Source organism: Trachypithecus francoisi, unplaced genomic scaffold (assembly GCF_009764315.1).
Source record: "Trachypithecus francoisi isolate TF-2019V2 unplaced genomic scaffold, Tfra_2.0 Lachesis_group16, whole genome shotgun sequence".
Classification (NCBI taxonomy): Eukaryota; Metazoa; Chordata; class Mammalia; order Primates; family Cercopithecidae; genus Trachypithecus; species Trachypithecus francoisi.
The window spans coordinates 71965301-71989570 of NW_022681461.1; the positions used below are offsets into that span (position 1 = coordinate 71965301).

The 24270-nt window shown below is 46.2% G+C and overlaps 1 protein-coding gene across 20 annotated transcripts in view; it reads right to left on the reverse strand.

Moving 5' to 3' along the window:
• The window catches only part of ZNF618 (zinc finger protein 618), a 180793-nt gene that overhangs the window by 70953 nt on the left and 85570 nt on the right, over positions 1-24270 (reverse strand). For all 20 annotated transcript variants that reach the window (XM_033237714.1, XM_033237713.1, XM_033237723.1 and 17 more), the window contains exon 2: positions 16128-16171. In XM_033237714.1, the coding sequence (XP_033093605.1) occupies positions 16128-16171 (44 nt within the window). The remainder of the gene's footprint in view (positions 1-16127; positions 16172-24270) is intronic.

The following is a 24270-nucleotide window of genomic DNA, read 5'->3' on the forward strand; positions in this document are numbered from 1 at the left end:
TATCTGAAAAGATTCAGTGTCCCTTCCTGCTCTCAAGTCCTCACCACCATCATGGTATCCTGGTAGGGGAAGGGAGGAGCTGTTGGAGTCAGGCAGGCTGGGTGGAACTCTCATCTGCCCACCCCGACACCCTGTAGCCCTGGGCAAGAGACTCCCTTCTCTGAGCCTCTGCTTCCTTGTCTGTTAAAGAAAGACCATGACTCTTGCCAGCTGCGGGCGTGGGCAAAGAGTGGATTTCCATGAATGGCAGCTGCCATGATGATGACGACATTGGTTCTTGATGACATCCTCACCTCTGGGAAGCCTTCCTGGCTTGCTTGAGGCACAGTCAGACTCCCTTTCTGAATGCCACATCTTCCTTGCACAGGTGACTCTGACAGCGATCCTCCCATTGTGTCCTAATGAACTCATCTTGGCTCGCTCGTCCCCTTCTCGAAATTCCAGTCTAGCTTTTAGTTCATCACCTTGTTTTATTTCCTTTGTAGCCCTGTTTCCTGAAAATACTTTGTACACTGGCTCACCAAACCGCACTTGTCCTAAGAGTAGGTGGGGCCCTCGGGAGTGTTGTGTGTCTCTTATTCCCAGCATCCAGTAGGCCTATGGTAGGTGCTCCATAAATAAAATATTTGCTGAATGACCAAAAGGATACTTGCCTTCTAGTAAGCAGGCACTGGGACGTATGCCTCCTAAGACTCCCTGGGGCCCACTGGAACAGCAGAGTCTATCCTTGAGATGGATTTCCAGAACGGATGGTCACCCATTTGCAACAGGGCCAGGCATGAACGCATCACAGGAAAGGCCTTCTCCAAAGGCACAGGGCGTGTAACAGAGTCGAAACTAGAACTCGCATCTCCAGACTCCTCATCCTTTGTCCTTTACACTGAACCACCAGAGTCTCAGGTCACCCGGAGTGCCCCTAACACCTGGAACTGAGAGTCAGGCACAGGGGAATGTCTTTCTCCCATGAAAAGGCAGCCTCTCCCTAGTTCTCGTACCCATACCTCCCACCCCAAACAAATCAGAGGTCACACTGGCAAATACAGCTGCAGTCAGATTCCTGACCGAGTTCACAGAAGATGGGGACCAGTGAGCCGCCCTCTATCGCCCACAGGCACAATAGCACATAACCATCCCCTCCCTTAAATGCGACGCCCCCAAGTCCTTGCCGTGATGAAGGCATGGGCAACTTCTTTCTCTTCCCCCTGACTTCTAGGCTTTAGATTTACAAGCCCAAATGTTGCTTTTCTCAAATGCTCTGCATTTAATTAGGTGTCCTAATAACAATGGAATCACAGAAGTACTTACATCACTTTGAATTAGTGGCGCGGCTCCTTCTAACTTCTTTAAAAATTTTTTTTCATATATCATTTTTTAAAATAGAGCTCATTATTTTAATTATATCCGTTTAAATGTACAGTGGAGCCCTTGGATATTCTCAGCACGAATCATTAGGTATATTAGTGAAAAAGCACTCGGAATCTATCTACATGCTGACACTCCATAATCTATTCTATTTGTGTCGCTGTAAAATAGATTTATATATAGATAACTACAAAATAGTTGCTCAAGATATGCTATGAATTTTATATTTAACCCGAGTCACACTTCAACATAAAATCCAAAGTCAAGCATTAAAAGGCTATTTTTCAGTAAGTACATGCTATCCATGGTCACTGGTTACTAATTGTGCAAGCTGACAAGGAGAGAAGCCAGACCAAGTGGATCTCTGCCCAAGAAGTTCCCTAAGAGTGCTGGCCTTTCTCTAAGGCAATGATTCTCAAAGTATGTTCCTTGAAGGTCTAGGGGTTCCATAGCAATGGCTCTTAGATGCACCCATGAGGCTGGAATGGGGAGGGTAGTGTTGAGCAAGGCTCTGACTCCCCATCTTCAATACATAGAGCTTTGCTTTTTGCCTGATGTATACAGATTGAGCCCTCTTTCTCTCTGTGGTGGGGTTAGCGGTAACTCCCTAAAAGATATGTACACATCCTAATCTCCTGGATCTGTGAATATGACCTTATTTGAAAAAAGGGTCTTTGCAGATGCAATTAAGTGAAGGATCTTGAGATTAGCCTCATCCTTGGATTATCTGAGTGGTCTCTAAATGCACTAAGTGCTCTTATAAGACAAAGGGAGATTTAAGACAGACATAAGGGAAGCTACAGAGGAGAGAAGACAATGTGCCCAGAGAGGTAGAGCTGGAATGATGTGGCCACAAGTCAAGGAATGCTGATGGCCACCAGAAGCAGGCAGTGACAAAGATCAGATATTCCCCTGGGGCTTTCAGAGGGAATCTGACTCTTCCAACACCTTGATTTCAGACTTCTAACCCCAAGGAGTGTATACACTTCTGTTGCAGTGAAGCAACAGGAGCGAAAGCAGCCATAGGCAACCAATACATGGTGTAACATGAAATTTGAAGAAACAGCTCCAAAGCAGTGAAGTTTGTAAATTACTATCTTCTACTACCCTTGGTTTTCTTCTGCTTTGTTGCTACTCGATCCTGCTACTGTGTCTGGCCAGGCCAATGTGCCTGCAGACTCTGCCAGCAGGGGAGGTTTAAGAAACAAACCAGTCTCTCTCTCTGTCTGGGTCTTACCTGATAGTTCTTCAAGGAACTCATGCCCACCTCATCATGCTTGGCATTGACAAGAGTCCTGTGGCTAGATGGGAAAACCGAGGCACAGAACAGGGCCTGGGTCTGTTTTATTCACGTCTGTATCCCCAGCCCTAGCACAATGCCTGGCCCACAGAAAGAACTCAGTGCACATAGGTGAAGGAAAGGCATGGCCAAGGTCACACAATTTTTAGTGATGAGCTTAGTCTGAAAACTTTTTGGCTCCTGTTCTGGTACTCCTGCCACTAAAGCTTGCAGCCTAAGACAACACAACCAAGTAACTTACCAGTGGATCTGAGGCCCAAAGAGATGCCATTTCAAGCATGTCGGAGGAAAGTCCGCGCTGATGCTAGGTGCCTGGGAGTATGGCGGCTTTGTTTCTGGGCATGATTTCCACATCATTCTGCCAATAATGCTGATGCTTAGAAGTTCTACCAAGTCACAGTAGATGTGAGCAGTGCTCAGCACCCTGGCCTTTAGTCCTATTTCTGCTGTTGATTCCCCGGGCTGGATGCCCACTTTAAGACTCAGTTTTCCAATCTGCACGAGTGAACAGGGATCAGAGACATCTAAGGCCTTTACACAGGCCAGAACTTTACCCAGCAGGGCGTGTGTGTCTCCTTACACAGACGGGGAGCAAGGCGTACATCTACATCCCAAGGCTCAGCCTGAGGACCCCTGCTCTTCCTCCAAAGTGTGCCATTTACTCTCATACCTCACCCACCTTTAACAATGTTAAGGGTGGAGGAAAAAGTCTCTAATCACAGTGTGTAAATAACGACTTGGTTAACTTCCCCTAGAATAAAACTTCACTCCTTGGGAATGAAAGTAAACTGCTCTCCAACTGAGCTTAAATACACTCCCCATGAATGCACGCATGCATGGGATGTTAAATGCATTAACACACATCCAGATAGGACTCTGCCCACTGGCCAAGTCCTCCAACTCTACCCACTTCCCACCCACTGACTATATGAGTGCGAATGATTCTTATCTACTTGCCGATATCGGCAGGCTGGCTCCTTGGTAATACCTGCTAAGTCCAATAGGCTGTTGCCTCCAGTACTTCACCAGAGGTTCTCTTTTCAAGATCTCCAGTGGCTGCCACACTGTTCAATCCAGTGGTCCCTTCTCAGTCCCCGCCGGACTTCCCCGTCGGACTCTGCCTCTAGTAGCAGCCTCTAACACAGCCACCCTCTCCTCCATCTACCTGGTTGCTCACTTTGCTCTGTGCTCCCCTGGTGGACCTCTGGCCTTTTGGACATTCTTATCTCTTGTGCCGAATCCTCTTCATCATTCCAGCTCTTACAAGTTGATATACCCCAAGGATCAGTTCTAGAACCTCTTGCATTTTTACCCACACTCATTTCCTAAGTGATCTCATGGAGACTTGTACTTTTATTTCTTATTTATCTTTTTTTTTTATTTTAATTTTTTTGAGAGACAGAGTCTTTCTATGTTGCCCAGACTGGTCTTGAACTCCTGGGCTCAAGCGGTCCTCCCACCTCAGCCCTCCAAGTAGCTGGGACTACACAGCTAGAATCTGAGTTTTAAACATTAACTATATGGTGTTGAATCCCAAATTGTATCTCCAGCTTGGACTGGTCCCCCCACCGAACTGCAGACCTACATAAATCCCCAGCTGCTTGACACCTCCATCTGGACACCTAATAGGCACCTCATATTTAACAGGTCCAAAACCCTGCTGCTCCATCTCTTCTCCCAAGACAGGAAAACAATTCTGCCTCCTAGCCCAGCACTCTTCCGGCTAAAACCTGCAATCTAAGACAACACAATCAAATAACCACCATCATCTCCACTTCAGCTAATAGTAATTCCATCCTTCCAGCTCCTACTGCCCAGACTCTAGAACTATCCTTGACTCTTCCTGCTCTGTCACTCCCCACTATGAATATACCAGCAAATCCTGCCAACCCCACCTTCAAAGTATGTCCAGAAACTGACCATTCCTTACCATGCCACAACCACCACTCCAGTTCAAGCCACCTTCCCCTTTCTCCTGTCTTGTAAACATCTCATAGCCAATCTCCCTTCCTGCTATACACTGCCCTGGAATCCACATTGGACAGAGCAGCCAAGGTCATGTCACTCCTTGGCTGAAATTCATTTATGGTTCCCCAGTATTTACCCACTCAATGTACTCTGTTACCTTTCTGTCCACTTTACTGTCTGTTTCCTCAACTAGAACATGAGCTAGAGGACAAGATTTTGTCTCATTGGCTCATGATACTCAGAACAGTGGCTAGCGCATGGGTGATGGTCAGCAAGAGGCTGTTTACCAAGTGAACCAAGGACCAAGTCCAGGAAAGGTCAATGTCAGCATGGCTCTGGAGGCATCTGTAGCCTCTGATCCAGGCAAAACTTTTCTGTGATCAATCCGTCAACATCACTGTAATTGTCGATGGTTTTGCTGCTTCAGTGAATATTCAGAACTGCAGAATGACTCATTCATCTGGCCTTTATTATAACATAGGTTGCAGTTGCTTCACAGAAGCCAATTTTCTGAATAAGTGAAGCTTATTCCTTGAGTGTCAAAGTTGTATCTTTATCCTTTCTGATGAACTGATGAACATTTTCTAAAATGTAACACACTCTTCCCACTTTCTGAAATGCCAAGATACAGTAGCCTGGTAATGCCCTGACATTCTCTCTTGAGGGTGCAGGGTCGCCATCGGGACCACCAATCAACATAGATTCAGGCCCTCAGGCGACAGGGTGGCTGCCCCCACTAATGGTTCAGGAGCCTTCATTCTCCCACCAGCAGTTCTGGAAACGCTCCCCTCTGCTTCTAACAGGCTCCTACTCCCAACTCCAAATCTGCCCTCTAATTAATTCCATGTGGTTCTGGAAGATTTCCAGAGGCCAGAGCTCTACCCACTGCTTTTTGTATCCTTGTGCCTGGTCCTCTGGCAGGTGTCAGCCAAGGTCTGCTCAATGACACAAACAGAAAACGACCAGACAAAACACACCAGCATGCAGGGTGGAGGTGATGCTAGTGAGGACAGTCATGATGCAAATGGCACAAAAAACATGGAGAGTGATGCCAAGGGCAGCCGTGGTATACTGAGTGCTCATGACATGCTGGGGGCAGTGCTCCGGGCCCCATACTTACACCATCTCATCCTTCTGTGCAATGCCTGATACGGGCATTTTTTGGTTTCTAGATAAGAAAACCAAGGATTGGAGCAACCGAGTGACTTTTTCAGTCTCCCCGCTTCCTAGAATTCCACCAGGTCTGTCTGACTCCAAAGTCTAGGCTTTGAACCATTTGGATAATTTTTGTTTTCTCAAGAGAAAATAATAAAAACACCTGTTGAATGAATGAACACATACATGACTAAATGCCGGAAGTCCCAAGACACAGGGAATACATTCCCTTGTTTTTTGCTGTTTCCTGAGCATCCAGACAGAACTGGGCATATGTTAGATGCTAAAAGTCACACCAACATGAAATAAAGGACAGGAATGAAGGGCCCCACCTCCTCCACAGATAAAAGTGCCTGGGCTCTACGCTCACTGCCTGCCTCTCTCTCTCCCTGATGTGTTTTCAAATGCTGCTGTGCTCAAACATGTCCTTCAGATATAAAGAGTCTCCAGCTTTTAGTGACAAGGAAAGAAGCCATCGTGGGAAAAAGGTCATAGCTTTATCACTAGCCTGGGAGAGCTGAGAGAGGGAACATGGAGCAGAACCACAGTATCAGCAAATGCCAGGAGCGAGGCCCATGCCTGGTACTTACTATTCCACCTAAGTTTCACATCCTCACACCATCACCTGTTCCTTAATAACCCTCAAAATGATCTGTACTTCCATTTCTGTCATGTATCACTGATATATTTTAATAAATAGTCAAGTAGAAAAGATTAGATTAATAGATTAAAACTATTAACCTATTAAACAACTCTTAACAGTCTAGAAATTCAAAGTAACCTACAATGTATAAATATATCATTAGTTGGAGATAATTCTTAGACACTTAATTTTCTTCATTGTACGGTGTCAGTCAGCCACAACACTGGGTAATACTGGAGTTCACAAAGACAGTATATGATTTAAATATTAACAGTAAATTCCCTGGTTAATTTAAACCTACGGGGGAAAGCAAGAGTCTTGGGCAATCTTGTCAAGTCATAAACTCTGAAATTTAGCAGGGTGGGGTTCAACAGTTACAGCTGGAAACTTCTTTCAAGGATGCTGGGGCATGTGGAAGGTTGCCCAGGATGTTAAGAAGAAGCAGTGTTAATGGCATTTTAAACAGACATGCTACCTTCGTTTTCCAGTGGGTCTGGCAATGGTGCAATTCTGATTCATTAGCAATGTGCACTGTTCTCGGAGGGGCCACCTCTCTGTCTCCCAGATAGAATCTCCCCAACAGACAGGTAGGTAGTGGAGGCCAGTGAGGGGCCCATGCTCACTGTCCTGCAGAGATGCACCACCCTGCAAAGACAATCCTGCACACATGAGGTCCCATGCAGACCCCAGAAGGCAGGAAGCTCAACCACTAAAGAACAAGGCCATCCCTAAGCCCTCACACTGGACGTCTAAACAAAGGATAAACACACTCCCTCTGTTCACCATTACTTCATGCTGAGGCTATGACTTAGCAACTACTCCTTTCTCTCATTCTCTGAGATCCAACTCCTCTGGCCATCTTCTCCTAGGAATGAATGGATAAGAAAGCGCCCCAGCAGGACTGCGATCCCTCCACCTTCCTGCCCACGTCGCCAGCTGATACCCAGTGCTGCCCAGCTGCTGACATAGATTTACTATCCCTCCACAGTGCTGTCCCCATTCTGGCATTACAACTGCCTTCCTCCCCTCCACCCTGCAGTCTCTAGGACTAGTGGGGTGACAACCAACCAGCTCTTGCCCCAACACTCCAGGGTGAGAACTCAGCCCTGGTTTACTCACTGCCTGGAGTCACGCTGCCCTTGGACACACACACAGGACTCTTTTAACTACATGATCCAATCCTTACAAGGTGCTTGGGGATGACAAAGCAGATGTAGGGATCGTTGCTAGGAGCCCTACCCTGTCCACACCTTCCCTTCCTCATGTGCAAATCACAGTTGTTATACTTACCACTAAGGGTACTCTAGAAGATTAAAGGATGGATGGATGTAAGGTGCCACATACCTATTAGGAACTCAATGCATATTAGTTCTTTTCTCCCGCTCCTATTAAGTAAACCAGACAAAATGTGAAAAGTTAGGTTAACTATGAAAAAGATGAGCTCACAAGCCGTCAGTGGAGTACTCATAAATGGAAGCAGAAGAGGAATTTTTAGCTCCTATGAAAACAAAAGGGATGGGGGCAAGGCCACCCTCCACACAGCAGTGAGGAGGAGAGACGGGAGACCCACGCTGCAGCCAAGTCCACTGCAGGACAGGCAGGCAGGAGTGATCAAGAAGGTGGGTTTGAGGTGTCCCAATGCTATAAACTGTCACACTCCACATGGAGTCTGGAGGGTGCTCAAGCCAAGGGTGAGCATGTTCTTTTTTTGTCAGCAGAGTCAGACAGATGGTGAGGTTGTGGAAATTTCCTGGGTTGCCTTCTCAGATCAAGGGCCTCTGTTATTAAAGGCCTCAAGAAGCAACTAGGTCAGGTCCTCCTACTTAGCATTCTCAATATTGTGCTTCAGGACAAGCAAGATTCTGAACACTCTGAACTAACAGCCACAGGTTCACAAGAAGAACTTTCTTACTTTGCTCAAGGAGCATACGTGGGGGGCATGTGCTGAGTGGGAGGACTGAGTTCCCAGAGACCCCCACCAATTCCCTTTGCTGGACCACCCCAAGTTCAAGTGCCCTTTGGCACAAACAACTCACAGATTTTGATGGATGTGAACTGTGGTTTGCATTTCTGTGGCTGTCTCCAGAGGGCAAACCTAACACTGCATATAAATTTTCAAGAATCTGCCTTATTTACAGAGCCTAGGTTGAATGGTGACTAATTAAGCAGAGTGAACTCTGCCCACCAAAAAACCAACTGGCCTCTTTGGAATAAGTACATGAGCCACCATTCAACCTGCAATGCAGGATTTTCTTGTGGACAACCTTTGCCCAAATTTTGGTAGGGTGAGAATATTTCTGGAAATACATTTCTAGAAATGAAATCTGAACTCCAGTAATAGGAACATAAATCTAGAGTCAAGATGAAGATACCTCCCAAAACATACCCAGTTCTCAATTCATTCTGCTAATACCATACTGTTCACTGACTAGCACTGGGCTGACTACAGGTTGAATATTCCTCATCTGAAACACTCAGGAACAGAAGTACCCGGATTTTTTTTTTCTTTCAGTTTTTGGAATATTTCCATTATATTTGCCAGTTCAACATCCCTAATCCAAATCCCAGAAATCTGAAATGCTCCAATGAGCATTTCCTTTGAGCATCATGTTGGTGCTCAAAAAGTTTCGGATTTGGGGGCATTTTGGATTTCTGGATTAAGAATACTCAATCTGTACTGCTGTGAAATTTTGTGCAAATGAAATTGCGTTGTTTCGGGCTACTTTTATTTTACTGCTGAAAACCAAAATGGTAAACAAGAAGAAAATATAAATAATTATGCAGCCACACACATGTGGTTATCAGATAAAATGGTCCACCAGTGAAAAATCTTGGCTTAATTAAAGAACAAGACTTAGCTACATTGAAAGCCATTTTACCATCTGGGTGACTCCAGACAAGTCTATTCCTCAATTCCCTCTGAACAAGAGGGATGTCAGTCACTATCTGAAAGGGCTGCTGGGAAGATCAAATAAGACACATACTTGGATTATGGTAGGCCTTCAACAAATAAGAGCTCCATCATCGTCATCCCTCCCTTCAGCCCTCTCTCCAGTGTCCAGGCTCTACAAGGTATCAATGTCACCCCACGTTATCAACTCCTAGGAACCAGAATCCGCCACGGAAGTAATAAAAATAAATGTTTATTGAACACCTGCTTTGAACTAGGCATTGTGCTAAGGGTATATATATTATTACACCTAATCTTCATTGACAACACTATGAAGGAGGTACTAGTATAATCCCCAGTTACAGATGAGGAAGCCAAAATGCAGGAAGGCTATGTAATGAGCCCAAGGTCACACAACCAGGCAATGGACAGTGCCAGAATCTGAATCCAGGCAGTCTGGGCTCCTCCATTCTGCACTAGGCTGCTTGGCCCTTAGCAGGGCTGGAGAGATGGTGAGAAAGACGCTTGACAGACCAGGCAGGGGGTGCAGGGGTGCATGGAGAATGCGGACCACAGGAGTACAGCTGCTCCACCCTGGGGCCATCCAAGAACCAAGCAGGAGGCTGTGTATTTTTGGATGCAGGCTACACATAATCCTTTGCAGAACTTAAAGTCCTCAGGCCTGAAAAAAAAATAGCCCTTCAGAAACTTAGCTCTAAGCCTACCGTCTAAGGTCCTGTCTGTCCTGAACCCCTGGCAACACCTATCATCACATCTTATCCCCTGATGCTTATTCTCCTCCTGGCAGCCAGAATGATCCTTTTAAAACCAAATCATATTATACCACTTCTCTGTTCAAACTCCCCAGTGGCTCCTGATCTCACACACAGGAATGGCCAAAGTCCTGACAATGGTCTCCAGGGGCCTCCGTGGCCACACCGGCCTCCTTGCTGCTACTCCAGCTCCAGGGCCTTTGCATCTGCTGTTCTCTCTGCCCGGAATGCACTTCCCCCAAAGGACTGCTTGGTTTGGCCTCTCAACTTTCAGATCCTTGTTCATGACTCACCTTCCCTGAATGCTCAAATTAGAGAGGCAACACTGTCTCCAGCTCTCCAGATCTCCTCTGCTTTTCCCCCCACAGCACTTGTTATCATCTAGCAAGCATATACTTTATGTATTCATTACAGCTGCTCTACTCCCACTACAACATCAGCTCTACAAGGGCAGGGATTTCTGTCTGTTTCATTCCCTGCTGTGCCTCCAGCACCCAGGTCAGTGCCAAGCACTTAGTAGGCACTCAGTAAATATTTATGGAACGAATGGATGAGATCTGATGTTTTTCTTATTCTCCTCCCCAATCTCCTTGTCTACAAGATCCTGTGCACTTGTTGGGCAACCTATAACAAAATAATGAGCCCTTTAACCTCTCCTATCCCAGATTTCCTTATCTCTAAAATGAAAGGGCTGGACTACATTTTCTACAGTCCTTCCAGCTCTGAAAATCCTCAGCTGACAAAAGAAAAATATATATATTTCTATATGATTCTTTATTATACAAAGTCTGTAACTGCATTTACTTGATTGCAAAAACTGCATTTCCTTCAGAATTTTCCAAAGTTAAGGCCCCACACCCCCTCCGACCCTTAGAATAAGTAGGGTTTGGCTGGAGTTGTGCTACATGATGTGTAACCTGCACACCAGATCAACATTAACCTCAAGTGCTGGGATCACTGGTCTTGTAAAATCGACCCAGTCTGGGTTACAGGGAAGTAAACCAAACCACATTCAGTTGTTTCTTTTTTTTTTTTTTTGAGGCGGAGTCTCGCTCTGTCGCCCGGACTGGAGTGCAGTGGCCAGATCTCAGCTCACTGCAAGCTCCGCCTCCTGGGTTTCCGCCATTCTCCTGCCTCAGCCTCCCGAGTAGCTGGGACTACAGGCGCCCGCCACCTCGCCCGGCTAGTTTTTGTATTTTTAGTAGAGACGGGGTTTCACTGTATTAGCCAGGATGGTCTCGATCTCCTGACCTCGTGATCCGCCCGTCTCGGCCTCCCAAAGTGCTGGGATTACAGGCTTGAGCCACCGCGCCCGGCCAAGTTGTTTCTTAAGATCAGAAACACCACCTCTCCTTGTCCCCTCAATTTAACACTAATTCTGTAGCAGCCCATGCTGTTGATTTTGGGGTTTAGCCAGAAGCCCTCTGGAGAAATAACATCATGTGTTCCAGGCCAAGAGGAAGGCGCTGGGATGAAAGCAGAGCCTGGCGTAGTAGCAGAGTGCGCTATAGCATAGCTGGGGGTGGAGGCCCACGTTAGAGGGCTGGGGGTCCTTCAAGGTCATTCCGCCCAGAGCTGTCTAACCTAATTCTGACTTTGGGGAATCTTAGGACCTTCATTTCTCCATCTGAAGCAGGGATTAAATGAGCTCTAATGCTCTACAAAGTGGCTACCCATCGAAATCCCACCTGGCCATGGTCAAATCACCAGTGGTGTCAGCTAAGGTCACTACACCGACAATGTTCTCTCTCTCTTTTTTTTTTAAGACAGAGTCTTATTCTGTTGCCCAGGCTGGAGTGCAGTGGCATGATCTTGGCTCACTGCAACCCTGCAACCTCCACCTCCAGGGTTCAAGCAATTCTCCTGCCTCAGCTTCCTGAGTAACTGGGATCACAAGTGCGTGCACCATGCCTGGCTAATTTTTGTACTTTTTTAGTTGAGACAGGGTTTCGCCATGTTGGCCAGGCTGGTCTCAAACTCCTGACCTCAAGTGATCCGCCCGCCTCAGCCTCCCAAAGTGCTGGGATTACAGGGGTGAGCCACCGCACCAGGCCCGACAATGTTCCCTTGACGGTTACCATATAATTCACTTCTCAGACTGAACATCTAGTCATTATATAAGTAATAGTGTGTTAGTCTTTCAAAGGATTGGTTTTCATCACAGAATCTATAAACTTGCCTGTGAGCTCCTCCAGAGTCCCACCTTCTTGATAGGCCCCCAGCCTATAGCACAGTTCCCGGCCCCAAACAGGCTCCTGTAACATGTATTAACTGATCCTTTCCTACCAAGAAGCAGGAAGGCGTGGTGGGTAAGTGTATGCATCACAGAAGTCAGACTCGGGTAGACTTTCTGGCTCTACTGCCTACCTCCACCTAGGCAGCTTTGGGCCGGTAAACGTCTCTGTGCCTCAGCTTCCTCATCTGTAAAGTGGGAATAATAAGAGTATCTCTCTCATGAAGTTGTTATAAAGATTACATTAAATTAAAAAATGAGGCTGGGTGCGGTGGCTCTTATCTGTAATCCCAGCACTTTGGGAGGCCAAGATGGGTGCATCGCTAGAGCTCAGGAGTTTGAGACCAGCCTGGGCAACACAGTGAAACTCCAGCTCTGGCCGGGCGCGGTGGCTCAAGCCTGTAATCCCAGCACTTTGGGAGGCCGAGACGGGCGGATCACGAGGTCAGGAGATCGAGACCATCCTGGCTAACACGGTGAAACCCCGTCTCTACTAAAAATACAAAATCTAGCCGGGTGAGGTGGCAGGCGCCTGTAGTCCCAGCTACTCGGGAGGCTGAGGCAGGAGAATGGTGTGAACCCGGGAGGCGGAGCTTGCAGTGAGCTGAGATCCGGCCACTGCACTCCAGTCCCGGTGACAGAGCGAGACTCCGCCTCAAAAAAAAAAAAAAAAAAAAAAAAAAAAAAAAAAAAAGAAACTCCAGCTCTACAAAAAAATGCAAAAATTAGCCGGGGTAGTGCTGCATGCCTGTAGTCCCAGCTACTTGGGAGGCTGAGACGGAAGGATTGCTTGAGTCCAAGAGGTAGAGGATGCAGTGAGCAGAGACTGCACCACTGCACTCCAGCCTGAGCAACAGAATGAGACCCTGTCTTCAAGAAAAGAAAAATTAATAAATTAATACACATAAATCACTTAGCTCAGAGCCTAACAAAGAAATGTTGACCAAATGGTAGTCATTACTATTAAAAAGTCTGTTTTTACACCTTAAGCCATACACAACCCCAGGTTTGGGTGGCCCTTCCTGATGCATATTCTGGCACCATGGTAGTAACACAGGGGCTCAGTCACTAAGTATGTGTGATGGAGAGGCTAGGCTAGCAGGGAGAACAAATCAATGTCTCACATGCCACCTTACCCCTCCTGTGACTGGGCAGGCATCTCTAATCAATCTCAGCATTCTTCCACCAACTACAGCCTTAGGGGGATAATACTAAATTCAGAGCTTCAGGTAGCCACTGTGGGAAAACCCGCCTGTTCTTCTCTGGCTACAATTACCAGGCAGAGATGCTCGTGTAGGAGAGATTCACGCATCAGAGAGTGAGGGCAGACCACACTCCCACAGGACTGATGATGGGTGGGTGGTGCTTTGTCTCTTCATTCACTCAGTGCAGTACTTCGAACAGTGCCTGTCATGCAGGAGACACTCAATGTCTGACTAGGTGAATAAATTAGCATCTAACCCATCTGAGTTCATAGCATACAGCACTGGGCCTACCAGAGCAGGTGCTTAGTGAAAGTGGGAGGAAAGTGGGAGAGGCTGTCTAGACCCTCACTTGGGCACAGCACTGAGGAGTGGAGAAAGCACCAGCTTTGGCAGGTTCATGGCCCAACACAGCCACTGACTCATTATACGCCCCTGAGCGGGGCCCTTCCTCCCAAAGGCCTCGATCTCTCCACTGCACAATGACAGGGTGGTCTAGACAAACTCAACGCCCCTTCCAGGCTTGATTTCCTGATCCAAGAAATACTTACAGGCACTGGTCTGACAACTGCTACTGCCCCGCAGGCCACAGCCTCACACATTGTTCTTACACAAATTCCACTCCTAGGGACTCAGGAGAGAAACACAAAATGCTGGGCAGCTGCTGGCTACATGGGTCACCCCCAGTGACCACAGGCCCAAGTGCACCATCTCTGAATTCCACCTGCTCCTCTCCACACTCCCTGTCTCTACGTCACTCGCACATCTTCTTCCATCTCATCTAGTGTGCCCATCCCGTAAACACGTACTGACAACCTGCTAGGGGCCAGGCCCATGGCAGTGAACAAGACAGACATGTTCTCTGCCTATGGAGCTGGCACTCTCAGACAGACAGAAAAAAAGGAACACAAGGAAGGGAATGAAATAACGAATAATGAAAATGAAATAATTAAACAGCATAAACAGGCTATGAAGGCCACACACCACAGACTGGGGTGGAGGTACCTTGATACAGGGGGTCAGGGAAAGCTTCCCTAAGGGTAGAAGAGATTCCAGATCTGAAAGATGAAAGGGCATTCATCATGGGAAGATCAGAGAAAGAACATTCCAGGCACAGGGAACAGGAGTTGCAGAGGCTCTCAGGTAGGAGTCAGTTTAGACTAAGGGCTGACAAACTATGGCCGTTTATGGGCATATTTATGTATTGCCATGGCTACTTCAGGATTATAATGGCAGAGTTGAGAAACTGCCACAAAGATTATACAGCCTGCAAAGCGTAAAATATTTGCCACGCGACACAGGTCTCTGGGTTGCAGAGACCTCCAGCCTGGTACCATGGCCTCTATTCTACTAGCCTCCAATCCACCCAACAAATGGCTGCCAGGGTGGTATTCCTGAAACACCAAGCTGAACACATTACTCTCCTGCTCAGAGAATGTCAGTATCTTTCCATGGTTTCTCAAAGTACATTCCAAAGAACATTTCCTCAATGCAATGAACTTCAATAAAGGGGTCCCATGGTTAAGTCTGAGAAATATGATTCTCTCTCTCACTTTCTAAACATGATTCTCTCTCTCTCTCTCTGCCTGTCTCTTCTCAAGCACACACATTGGCATATTAAAAGATCTGGAAAGTCCCACAGCAAATAAACCTTTTTAATTTTGTTTAACCCGCTGTCCTCTGAACTTATTGGGCCACAGAAAGAACCCTTTTTTTCCTCACACAAAAAAATCCATGAACATTTTAAAGAACTAGTGTTCCATAGGCTAACAGGCAAATTCTTCTGCTTGGCATTCACAATCTGACCCTCAGCTCTAACAGGTAACCCTAGGATCGATTCTAGATTTTATGTATGTGTTCTGGGGAGCCGTCTCTCTTGTCTGTCCCTTACCTTCTTTCTGCCTCCAAAGCCCCAAATAAAGATCACATGGCCCTTCTAGTCTTGCTCTACCCAACAGAACAGCAGCAACAGCAGCAGCAGCATGGGTGCTAACATTACCAAGTACCTACCTGTGACACCTGTCATGATGTCCATAGCTTGGGCCTGATTATCTCTTTCTCTCTTCTTTGGTAACAACAGTCCAGTTCTCCATTGGGGACCACCCCTCTCCCTTCTCCTACCATCACTGAGGGTGAGGACAGGCCACCCCCTCTCCACCCTGGCTAATCAGAGTATCCCATCCCCTGCTTTGGCATGACTGGTTGAGAGAGAGGAGCACATGACACTAGCACACAGGCCAATGGATTCTGGACAAGGATGGAACTGGCTGCCGCAGGAGATCGCCATGCAGCAGGCCAGATGGAATTCCAGCCCAGGTCTTTCTGCCTAGTCTTACACTTCACTCCTAAGTTCTCAACTTGAGCGGCCAATGGCCGGTTCAGGAATGAACCATCCTTGGATTCTGGTCACAGGTACCCACACAGAAAATGCTTTCCATGACCTCACATTCTCTGGGGAAGTCTGAATACTTCTTGCCAAGGAGGGCTGGCCTGGACCATCCATCCTTTCAGGGGGAAGGTGAGGACCAGAGAGTGGTAACTGTTAGTCATGAAGACCTGAGTCAGCGGGTGGACAAGCTGGGGGCAGGAGAGGGAGTGTACCTGCTCGCAGTGCTTTTCCTTCCGGCTGCACTGGCTCCGTCAGCCTGCAAAAGAAACCCAAAACACCTACATCAGCCAAGGCAGAAGACGTAGACTCGACCTGCTGCCACCCCGCCAAGCTCCCACTGAATATTAGCCTTCAGACTGTGGGGTGAGCTGGCCACAAGCCCCTGTCCCGCTCCTACAGGCTGGACAAATTTGCACCCAGTGGTAAGAGGGAGTCAGGACACCCCCCCGCAACCCCACTTGCTTGGCCCTTTAAATCCCACTGAGCACCCACTGCTAACACAAACTCAGCAACTGCACTGCCCTGGGGACTCAGTGAAAAGTAAGTAACCAGCTAAATCTGAGATTGAATTGCACCATTTTTATTTTCAGCTGAGATTTCCAATAAAACAGTAGCTGTAGATTTATTCCTACCAACCAGAGGGAAAAAATCCTATTACGTTAAAATATTCTTCCCCCCCAACCCTATGAGCAGAAGGCAAGAGAGGGCCAGTTCTTAATCTCTTTTATTTGGGTGTTGGGGGGAGGGGGAGATAAAGCTAACCAAATGAAATTTTCAGAAATCATAAAATTCTGGTTCAGATGCAGAGACTGGGGCCCTGGGCACAGAGGGAGCTGCCTGAAGTTTCATGAAAACAAACTCCAGGGGTCCTGACTCCTGGACCAGTGCTCAGGGGGACCTCAATGCAGAGGCTGACAGAGGTTGCAGACCTGGGAACAATGTCTAGATCCTCCATTACCGCCAGCTGAAGATGCATTCCCGGGCTTTGTCAAAACACCTTTAATACGAATCATAGGATAATACAGGTCTGAAATTCAGGTGCATATCTGTTTCCAAATTCAGAATCTTTCCAATTTTAGAAAGGTAATATACGGCCCTATGTCTTATATTTTGAAACAACCCTGGCAGAGCCCCTGCTAATCAAGCACGCTGTTATTTCTATCGTAAAACATATGCATAGGTAACCCTACGTAGGATAAATGCCAACGAGACAACCATCAGGACTGTAACTAGCCTTTTCTCCCTTCAGGTCAAGTTCTGCTGCCTCATCAGTTATAAAACCTTTTTCAAGTTTCTTTGAATTTCAGGACTGAGGATGGACTGAGGATCTGAAATAAAACACCAGCAGCTACCTTTTGATGAGTGTTTACGAGAAGTTGCAAACTAGCAAAATCAGATGGCGGACTTCGATTCAAACAAATTGGCAATATATAAAAATAAAAGAATTGCACTGAAAAAAGGCCAGATCTCCACCTTCTCTTATTAAACTGGATAACCCTGTGATATCCAGTCCTACATGGTGACAGGCAGCCAGAGCTGACACACTTGGTTCTCCACAGTCTCCATCCCCTCCTCCTGCCTTATAATCACCCAGCCCTTGTCTGGTCCCAGCAGGCATCCACACTTGCTCCCCATGGAGAACTTCCCATTAGGCACTAGGATATGGACATTAACGCCTTCTCTCATTTAATCCTCACCATAGGTCCTCCCCCACTCCACCCCATAATATCCCCATTTTACAGCAAGAGCACAGAAGGTCAAATTATTTATTTATTGAAAGTCCCACAGCTATAAGCTCAGGACTAGGTCACCCCAAAGTCCAACTTCCTCAGTTCTGGAGCATTTTACTTCCCACCAATATTCAGGAGAGCCAATTGGGAAATGGGGTGACATCAAACAGCTCCTATTTCCCACACAAGGGAAAGCGAAAGGTTAAGGATGAATAGGGAGGAAGAAATGTGAGGTCGGGAAGGAAGAAATTAATGAGCTGCTCATGTATTATTTCAACAGAAGAAACAAGAAAGCAGAAAACGGTTTGCATATCATTTCAATGGAAGCAAAATAACAGATCAATTACGGCCTCTTTCCGACATCTTGCATTCCTCAAAACTTGGATGTGAAGTGAACAGGCTGAAGTTGTTTGAATGTTTGCATCATAAGCAGCAGAAGTGGTATGGGTGGAAATTCTGCCCCAGAGAGCTTAAAAAAATGGTCAACTCCCAAACGGATCTCTTGCCTTTCAGACTTAATTCTGTGCATGTATTTTTAGCATGTCACACACACTTTTAAAGTTGTCATTTTTGTCCTTTTCCTTCACAATTTCACACAGAGTTGACCAGCTCAAGTGCAGCAAACATGTGACAGAGCGTGGGATAAGAGTCTCTGTTTTCAGCATGCCTAATAATCTCCACCTTTGTTTCTCTTTTACTGAGTGAATACTTCGGCTTCTGTGTTACTGGTAGCTGCATGCGTTTCTGTTTTCCACCCATTTTTATAAAACAAAGAGAAAGTGCTAAAAATATTCAAAGAGTTGTCGAATACTTTTGCAGAGACTCAGGTGGTACTGCTGGGAAACTGGGGCAACTAGAGGAAAGAGTTCTACCTGGTCAGGGTGTGGGATGTTCAGATGGTGGCGGATGACAGTTGCTTCATTGGGATATGGATGGACAATGGATTCAGTGGGAGATGTCCAAGACACATGTCTCAGTATCACAGCACATGGCAATCACAGCATGTGCGCCTGGCCGAGTCCAGCTACACCATGAAGAGAGAGCCAAAGCTCACTGTGTTGTGAGCACCAGCTCCCAGTGTGGAGTTCCATACACGCCAGGCCGGTGTGGTCTGTCCCCACAGCCATTCCTTCCAAGTGGATTAAGCTGAACTTCTGACGTTTCCATGTGCCGAGGCAAAATGTTCTAACATCAGCAATTTCATATGATTCAACCTAAACAATAAACTCATCTGTACCCTGTGTAATCTGACCTGAGTCTCAATTTGAACTGAAGCTTAAGAGAACAGAGTTTAGAGTCAGATTGAGTTCAAGTCCTGGTTTTGCCGTTTTCCAGCACTGTGATCTTCAGCAAGTCACATGTACTCCCAAGACCTCGATTTCTTCATCTGCAAAATAGCAAGATGCTAATAACAGGCCCTACCTCATGGGACTGACTTGAGATGCAAGATAGCTTAAATAAGGTAAAACATGTAATAGCATGTGAGTGCTTGTCTATAATAATGAAAATAATCACTGACAACCCTATAGTTATAGAGGCCACTATTTATTGGGTCTAGGAAACTGAGGCACAGAAAAACAGAATGATATGTATAAGATGAACGAGTAACAGAGCCAGACTGGGCTGGACCATGGGTCTTCTGCCTCAAGGTCTTCCCCAAATCCCAAGCTGAAAGTCAGCATCTCATGACTGGCCACCAGACCACCACAGCCCGAAGGCCTTCTCCAATGGTGCAGTCAGAATGACAGTAATGTCACTAAAGTACTAAGTGCAGCCCTGGTATACGTAGTCATTACTCAGGTAATGGAAACTCCCACTGCAGCTGCTGTTGTTTCACCATCTTCTGTCACTGGACTGGGTGCTTCTTACGGATGTAGCTTGTTGCCCTGGCTCTGAGTCTCATTTTGAACCTTAGACAAGCTCTTTCCTTTCTCTGGACCTCAGATTCTCCACAGGTTAAAAAATGGGGGCAAGGAAAGGAGGTTAAATCAGATCATCTCCCCTACTCCATGTTGAACTGACCCAACCTTAATCAGACCACTCTCAGGCAAATAAAATAAGCAGGACCCCAGGGAGATCCTCCTTCTCACTCTCTTGAAGCTAAGGTGAAGGTGTATCCAAGCCCTCCAGCCCCGCATAAGGGTGCCTGTCCCCGCTTCCCAGTCCCACCCATTCTTATTCACCAGTTTCCCCTCAGGACCTGGGCAAGGCTATTTTTGGTTTCATTCTACCCTCCTCTTCCCTCCCAAATGAATGTGAAGTTGTTCTTTTCCATTCTCTTATTAAGGGTTTTCTTGGAAAGAAAATATTATTCCAAACCCAGAAATTTTATTTCTAAATTTGTGCAAATGTAAGTTGTAAGACATTAGCTGCATTTCACATTTTGTGCAAATGGCAGAAACAGGCAATTCGTGTGCTCCGGGATGGGGGCTGGCCAACGATTTCGATAAAATAAACCCTTTTTTAATTTAAATGCTAATGCACTGAATTAAAATTTAATAACTGAGGAAATTGAAAAGCCGAGCAGGAATATTGGAAATAAATCCAAGCAGAAACAGCTGAAATTAAAAATTCTAGAGAGTGGGAGGATAGCAGCTAAGCTGTCTTATATGATTACATTTTTTTTTCAGAATGAAGCAAAAAAAAAAAAAAAAAAATCCTATCTCTCGCTGGCTCTAGGGCAGTAAATCCACAGTGCTGTGATTTATTGCTCAATTTTCCTGAGGGAAAAAGGCTTTCTTTCATGCTGAAATATTTCATAAATTTCAAGCCAGCATAAATTCTTAATTTAAAAGTTATGGAGGTCACATTTAGTGCACTGGTACGGTTCCAAAATCTTAAAGGAATAGCAGCAACCAAAAAAAAAAAAAAAAAAAAAGGTAAAAAGGAGGGGTAGAATTTGCTCTTTTTTCCTTTTTTTCATTTTGGTTTTAATTCACACAAGTTGAAATTTCATTATTAAAGATTCCTCCTGGATGGATAGAATCCAAGCACGTGGGGAACCAGTGTGTGTTTGGAAAAACCTGCTGCAAAAGATGAAGAGATAAAGATTTAATTCAATTATAAAATGGCATTTTTTTTTTTTTGTAAGCCACTTGAGGAATTTCTGGTAAAAATTTCCTCCCTTCATTGCCCGGGAAGGGGTAAGGGTGGGGGAGGGTGGCCAATGTAATTGCTTCTCTTAGATCTCCAATCTTTTGTGCACACTGATATATTCATTTGTTATACAGCTGTTCAGCGGCGGAAAGAATGCTGGGGCACCCATAATTCTAAGCAAATCAATCAAAAATTAATGATTTGTCATGCTTGCACAATGGAGGAAAAACAGCTCCTTAGGTCCTGGCTGCCTGATCTCGAAGAATGAAATGCCTTTCTTCGATAAGAGAGCCGAGCCTGAGGCTCGGGGAGGCTGAGGTGCCACAAATGTGGGGGCCTCACAGTCCCCCTAGCTCTGTGAGGGCAGAGGGGGGCCACCATCTTGGAGGGGGCATTTCCAAGATGGCGCCTCAGCTAGCCAAGCTCAGGATGGACCTGGCGCAGCACATTTTCACAGTGCTATAATTAGGATTTTGCCTTTTCCTCCCCCACCGCAACTCAAAAATTACTTGGTCTCTAGAGAACTGAATGGCTCCCTCCTCCCCCAGCTAGATTTAATTTGTCCCTGTTCATTGTTTTCCCAACACTGCTGACACGCAGACATCAACCAACTTTATGGGACTGGGACTGGGGCTACAGTTTTTGAAGGGTCTGTCACCCCTACGGGGTGCGTGTTGTCCCTCCTCCAACGGCCACATCCCACACATGACCATGTCAGCAGTACCCAGCTCAGGGCCTGGCACAGGGCAAATACTCAGCAAATATAGTTGAATCTGCTAATTAGGACTGTTTCTCAAAAAATACTGATAATGAGGTTGCTTAGATGAATGGTGCATTGGCAGTCATGCTTGAATGAAATATATCAATTGACTGCAAATAATTAATCATTCCTTTATTCACTCAGCAGATAGTTCTTGAAAACCTACTATGTGGCAAGTACTCTGCTGGGCTCTGGGTGGATGACCTCAAATCCACTAGCGGACAATTCTGAATGCCCAGTGGTATTTTTCAGGCTTCTCTGCACCCTTATGGAAGGGAAGCATGAACGTGAACCCAGAAAGAAATGGGAGTTTCTCTGCATGCTCAAATGTCTTCTGAAGTCTTGTAGCTTACGAATTCATTTGAATGTTACATTCACAACCACCAAATACATATGACACCGTAATATATATTTAATATATTTTTATATGTTAGTACAAACATCAATATTGTTTTGAATAACCAGCTGGTACAATTAACCCTGCAGGAAGATGTGGCCTCAGTAGTGGGTGCAACCAAATGCATTTAACCTGGAGGCCTGCAGGGGGCACTGCACGTGCAAGAAGCATCCACCAACCCAGGACCTGCCCAGAGGATGATTCTACCCTGTGTCCCCTAATATTTAAAGGACAGTTGGTCTGAAACAACTCAAGCCTTATTTATATATCTCTTTCCTTTCCAAAAGCCAGTGAATCCCCAAACCTTAAAGTATAACTTTCTGTCTCTCCCACTGAGTCACAAGACTCAAGGAGAATTCACTCATTCATCCAACAAACATTTATTAAACTCCTTCTACATGCCAGACATCATTGTAGGCAGCTAGGATATATCCATAACCTCGTGGCAATTACATTCAAGTGGGGGGAGACACTAACATAAGGTGTAATAAATAAGTAAAACATACAGCAGGCTTGAAAGTAATCCGTTCTATGGTGTGTGGGGGAGGCGGCGGGGGAGTCCTGAACAGGGAAGCACAGGGTGGTCAGGAATGCTGGGGAGAAGGGAGGAGCCACAGGCTGCAATTTTAAGTAGGGTGGTCAGGTTAGCATCATTGGGTGAACACTGTAAGAGGGTGAGAGAGTTGGCCATGTGGTGTCTGGGGCAAAGTGGATGCCAGTGCAAATGACCCCAGGACAGGAGCACACCTGGTGTGCCTGGCAAAGAGCAAGAATGCCAGGGTACCTGGGGCAGAATACATGAGGACGAGAGGAGGAGAGATCATGGAGGTCAGCTCATGCAGAGCCTTGCAGGCCACCGAAGAGCCTTGGCTTCTACTCTGGAAAGCCACTAGAAGGTTTTTGGCAAAGTGACATAATTTGACTTCCATTTTAGAAAGATCACTCTGGCTGCTATGTTGAAAGGAGACCATGAGGCCAGGGGGGAAACAGGAGGCTGGCAGGGCTATGGAGTGGTCCATGGAAAAGATGATGGTGGCAGGGACTGAAGAGGGTAAGGAAAGGTTGAGTTCTGAATATACTGGTAGGTGCTGGTAAATCAGATGTGGGGTATGAGATAAAGAAAGAGTCAAGGAAGATTCCAAAAATCATGGGCCTTAGCACCAAGGAAAATGGAGTTGCATCTCTCCCACACATGAGAACACTAACCATCAGCACAGTACTTTACCGATAGTTACGTTGAATGAGATATTCCCAGTAACCCTGCAGGGAAAACACTGCGGTTTAACTATCCCCCTTTCACCAAGAATTAACCAAGCACCTGAAGGGGCTAAGTGACTTATCCACGGCCAAACCACCGCCAATGGCTTGGCCAAGGTTCACACACCTTCTCACCCCAAGTCCACAGCCATTTCCTCTATATCCTTGGCCCTTCCTCTACGGAACCAATGGATAAAACTTAGCCCCAAACCTTATGGATGAACTGTTCTTCTGTCTAGCCACAGAGCTCCAACTCAGGCACAGGCAGCTCCAGCATTTCTTCACCAGGTGTCCCTAAAAAATGCCATTTAAGAGTGCCAGGGCCAGTGCTGAAAAAGTTATAAAGAGCTTTGCAAGTTACAAAGAGGATTCTGTTCCCGGAAAACCAAATATATGATAAATTCTCCAATTAGACCTTGCCTCTCAGATCATACTCAGTGGTATGTGTCTAACACATTGTACTTGGCTTTTAGTTTTGTGTTATCTTTCCCAACTGAATATGGTAACTCAAAGCCACTGACTACCCCAGGGTCCAAGCTTGAGGACTGGCTAGAGGCTGCCAGAGAAGACCCTGGCCTGAAAGAACTAGAACTCACATGGGTTTGTGCCATTTTTCCATAAATATTTATGAAGTTCCTATTAGATGTGTGATTCTGGGCAAGGCCTTGGCTGATGGAGGATGCTAAGATGAATCAGACCTGGTTCCTTATTCGTTCACCCAAATACCACTATGTATTATGATATAAATGCCTACTATGGGCTGGGAACTAAAATAGTTACTGGTGACACAACAGCAACAAGAACAGTGAAGGGGACAGGCATTGACGACTTAATGGCTTCAATCTATCAGTTTATAATTACCACCTGAGATGCATGCTCTGAAGGGAAAGGTCTGGGTTCCATCAGCATCTTTGACAAGAGGATCCAACAGACTTCAGGGTCAGGAAGAGCTTCTCTGAGGAGGGTTGCTGGAATAGGGAGCACAGAGCTCACACTCAACAGGGGCTATAGAAACTCTAGATGCAGGTGAAGCTAACACAGGCTGGATGACAGAGCAACACGCACCTCATGCAGGGCAGTGAGGAAAAGGGCACCACCTTGCTCAGCTGGGAAGC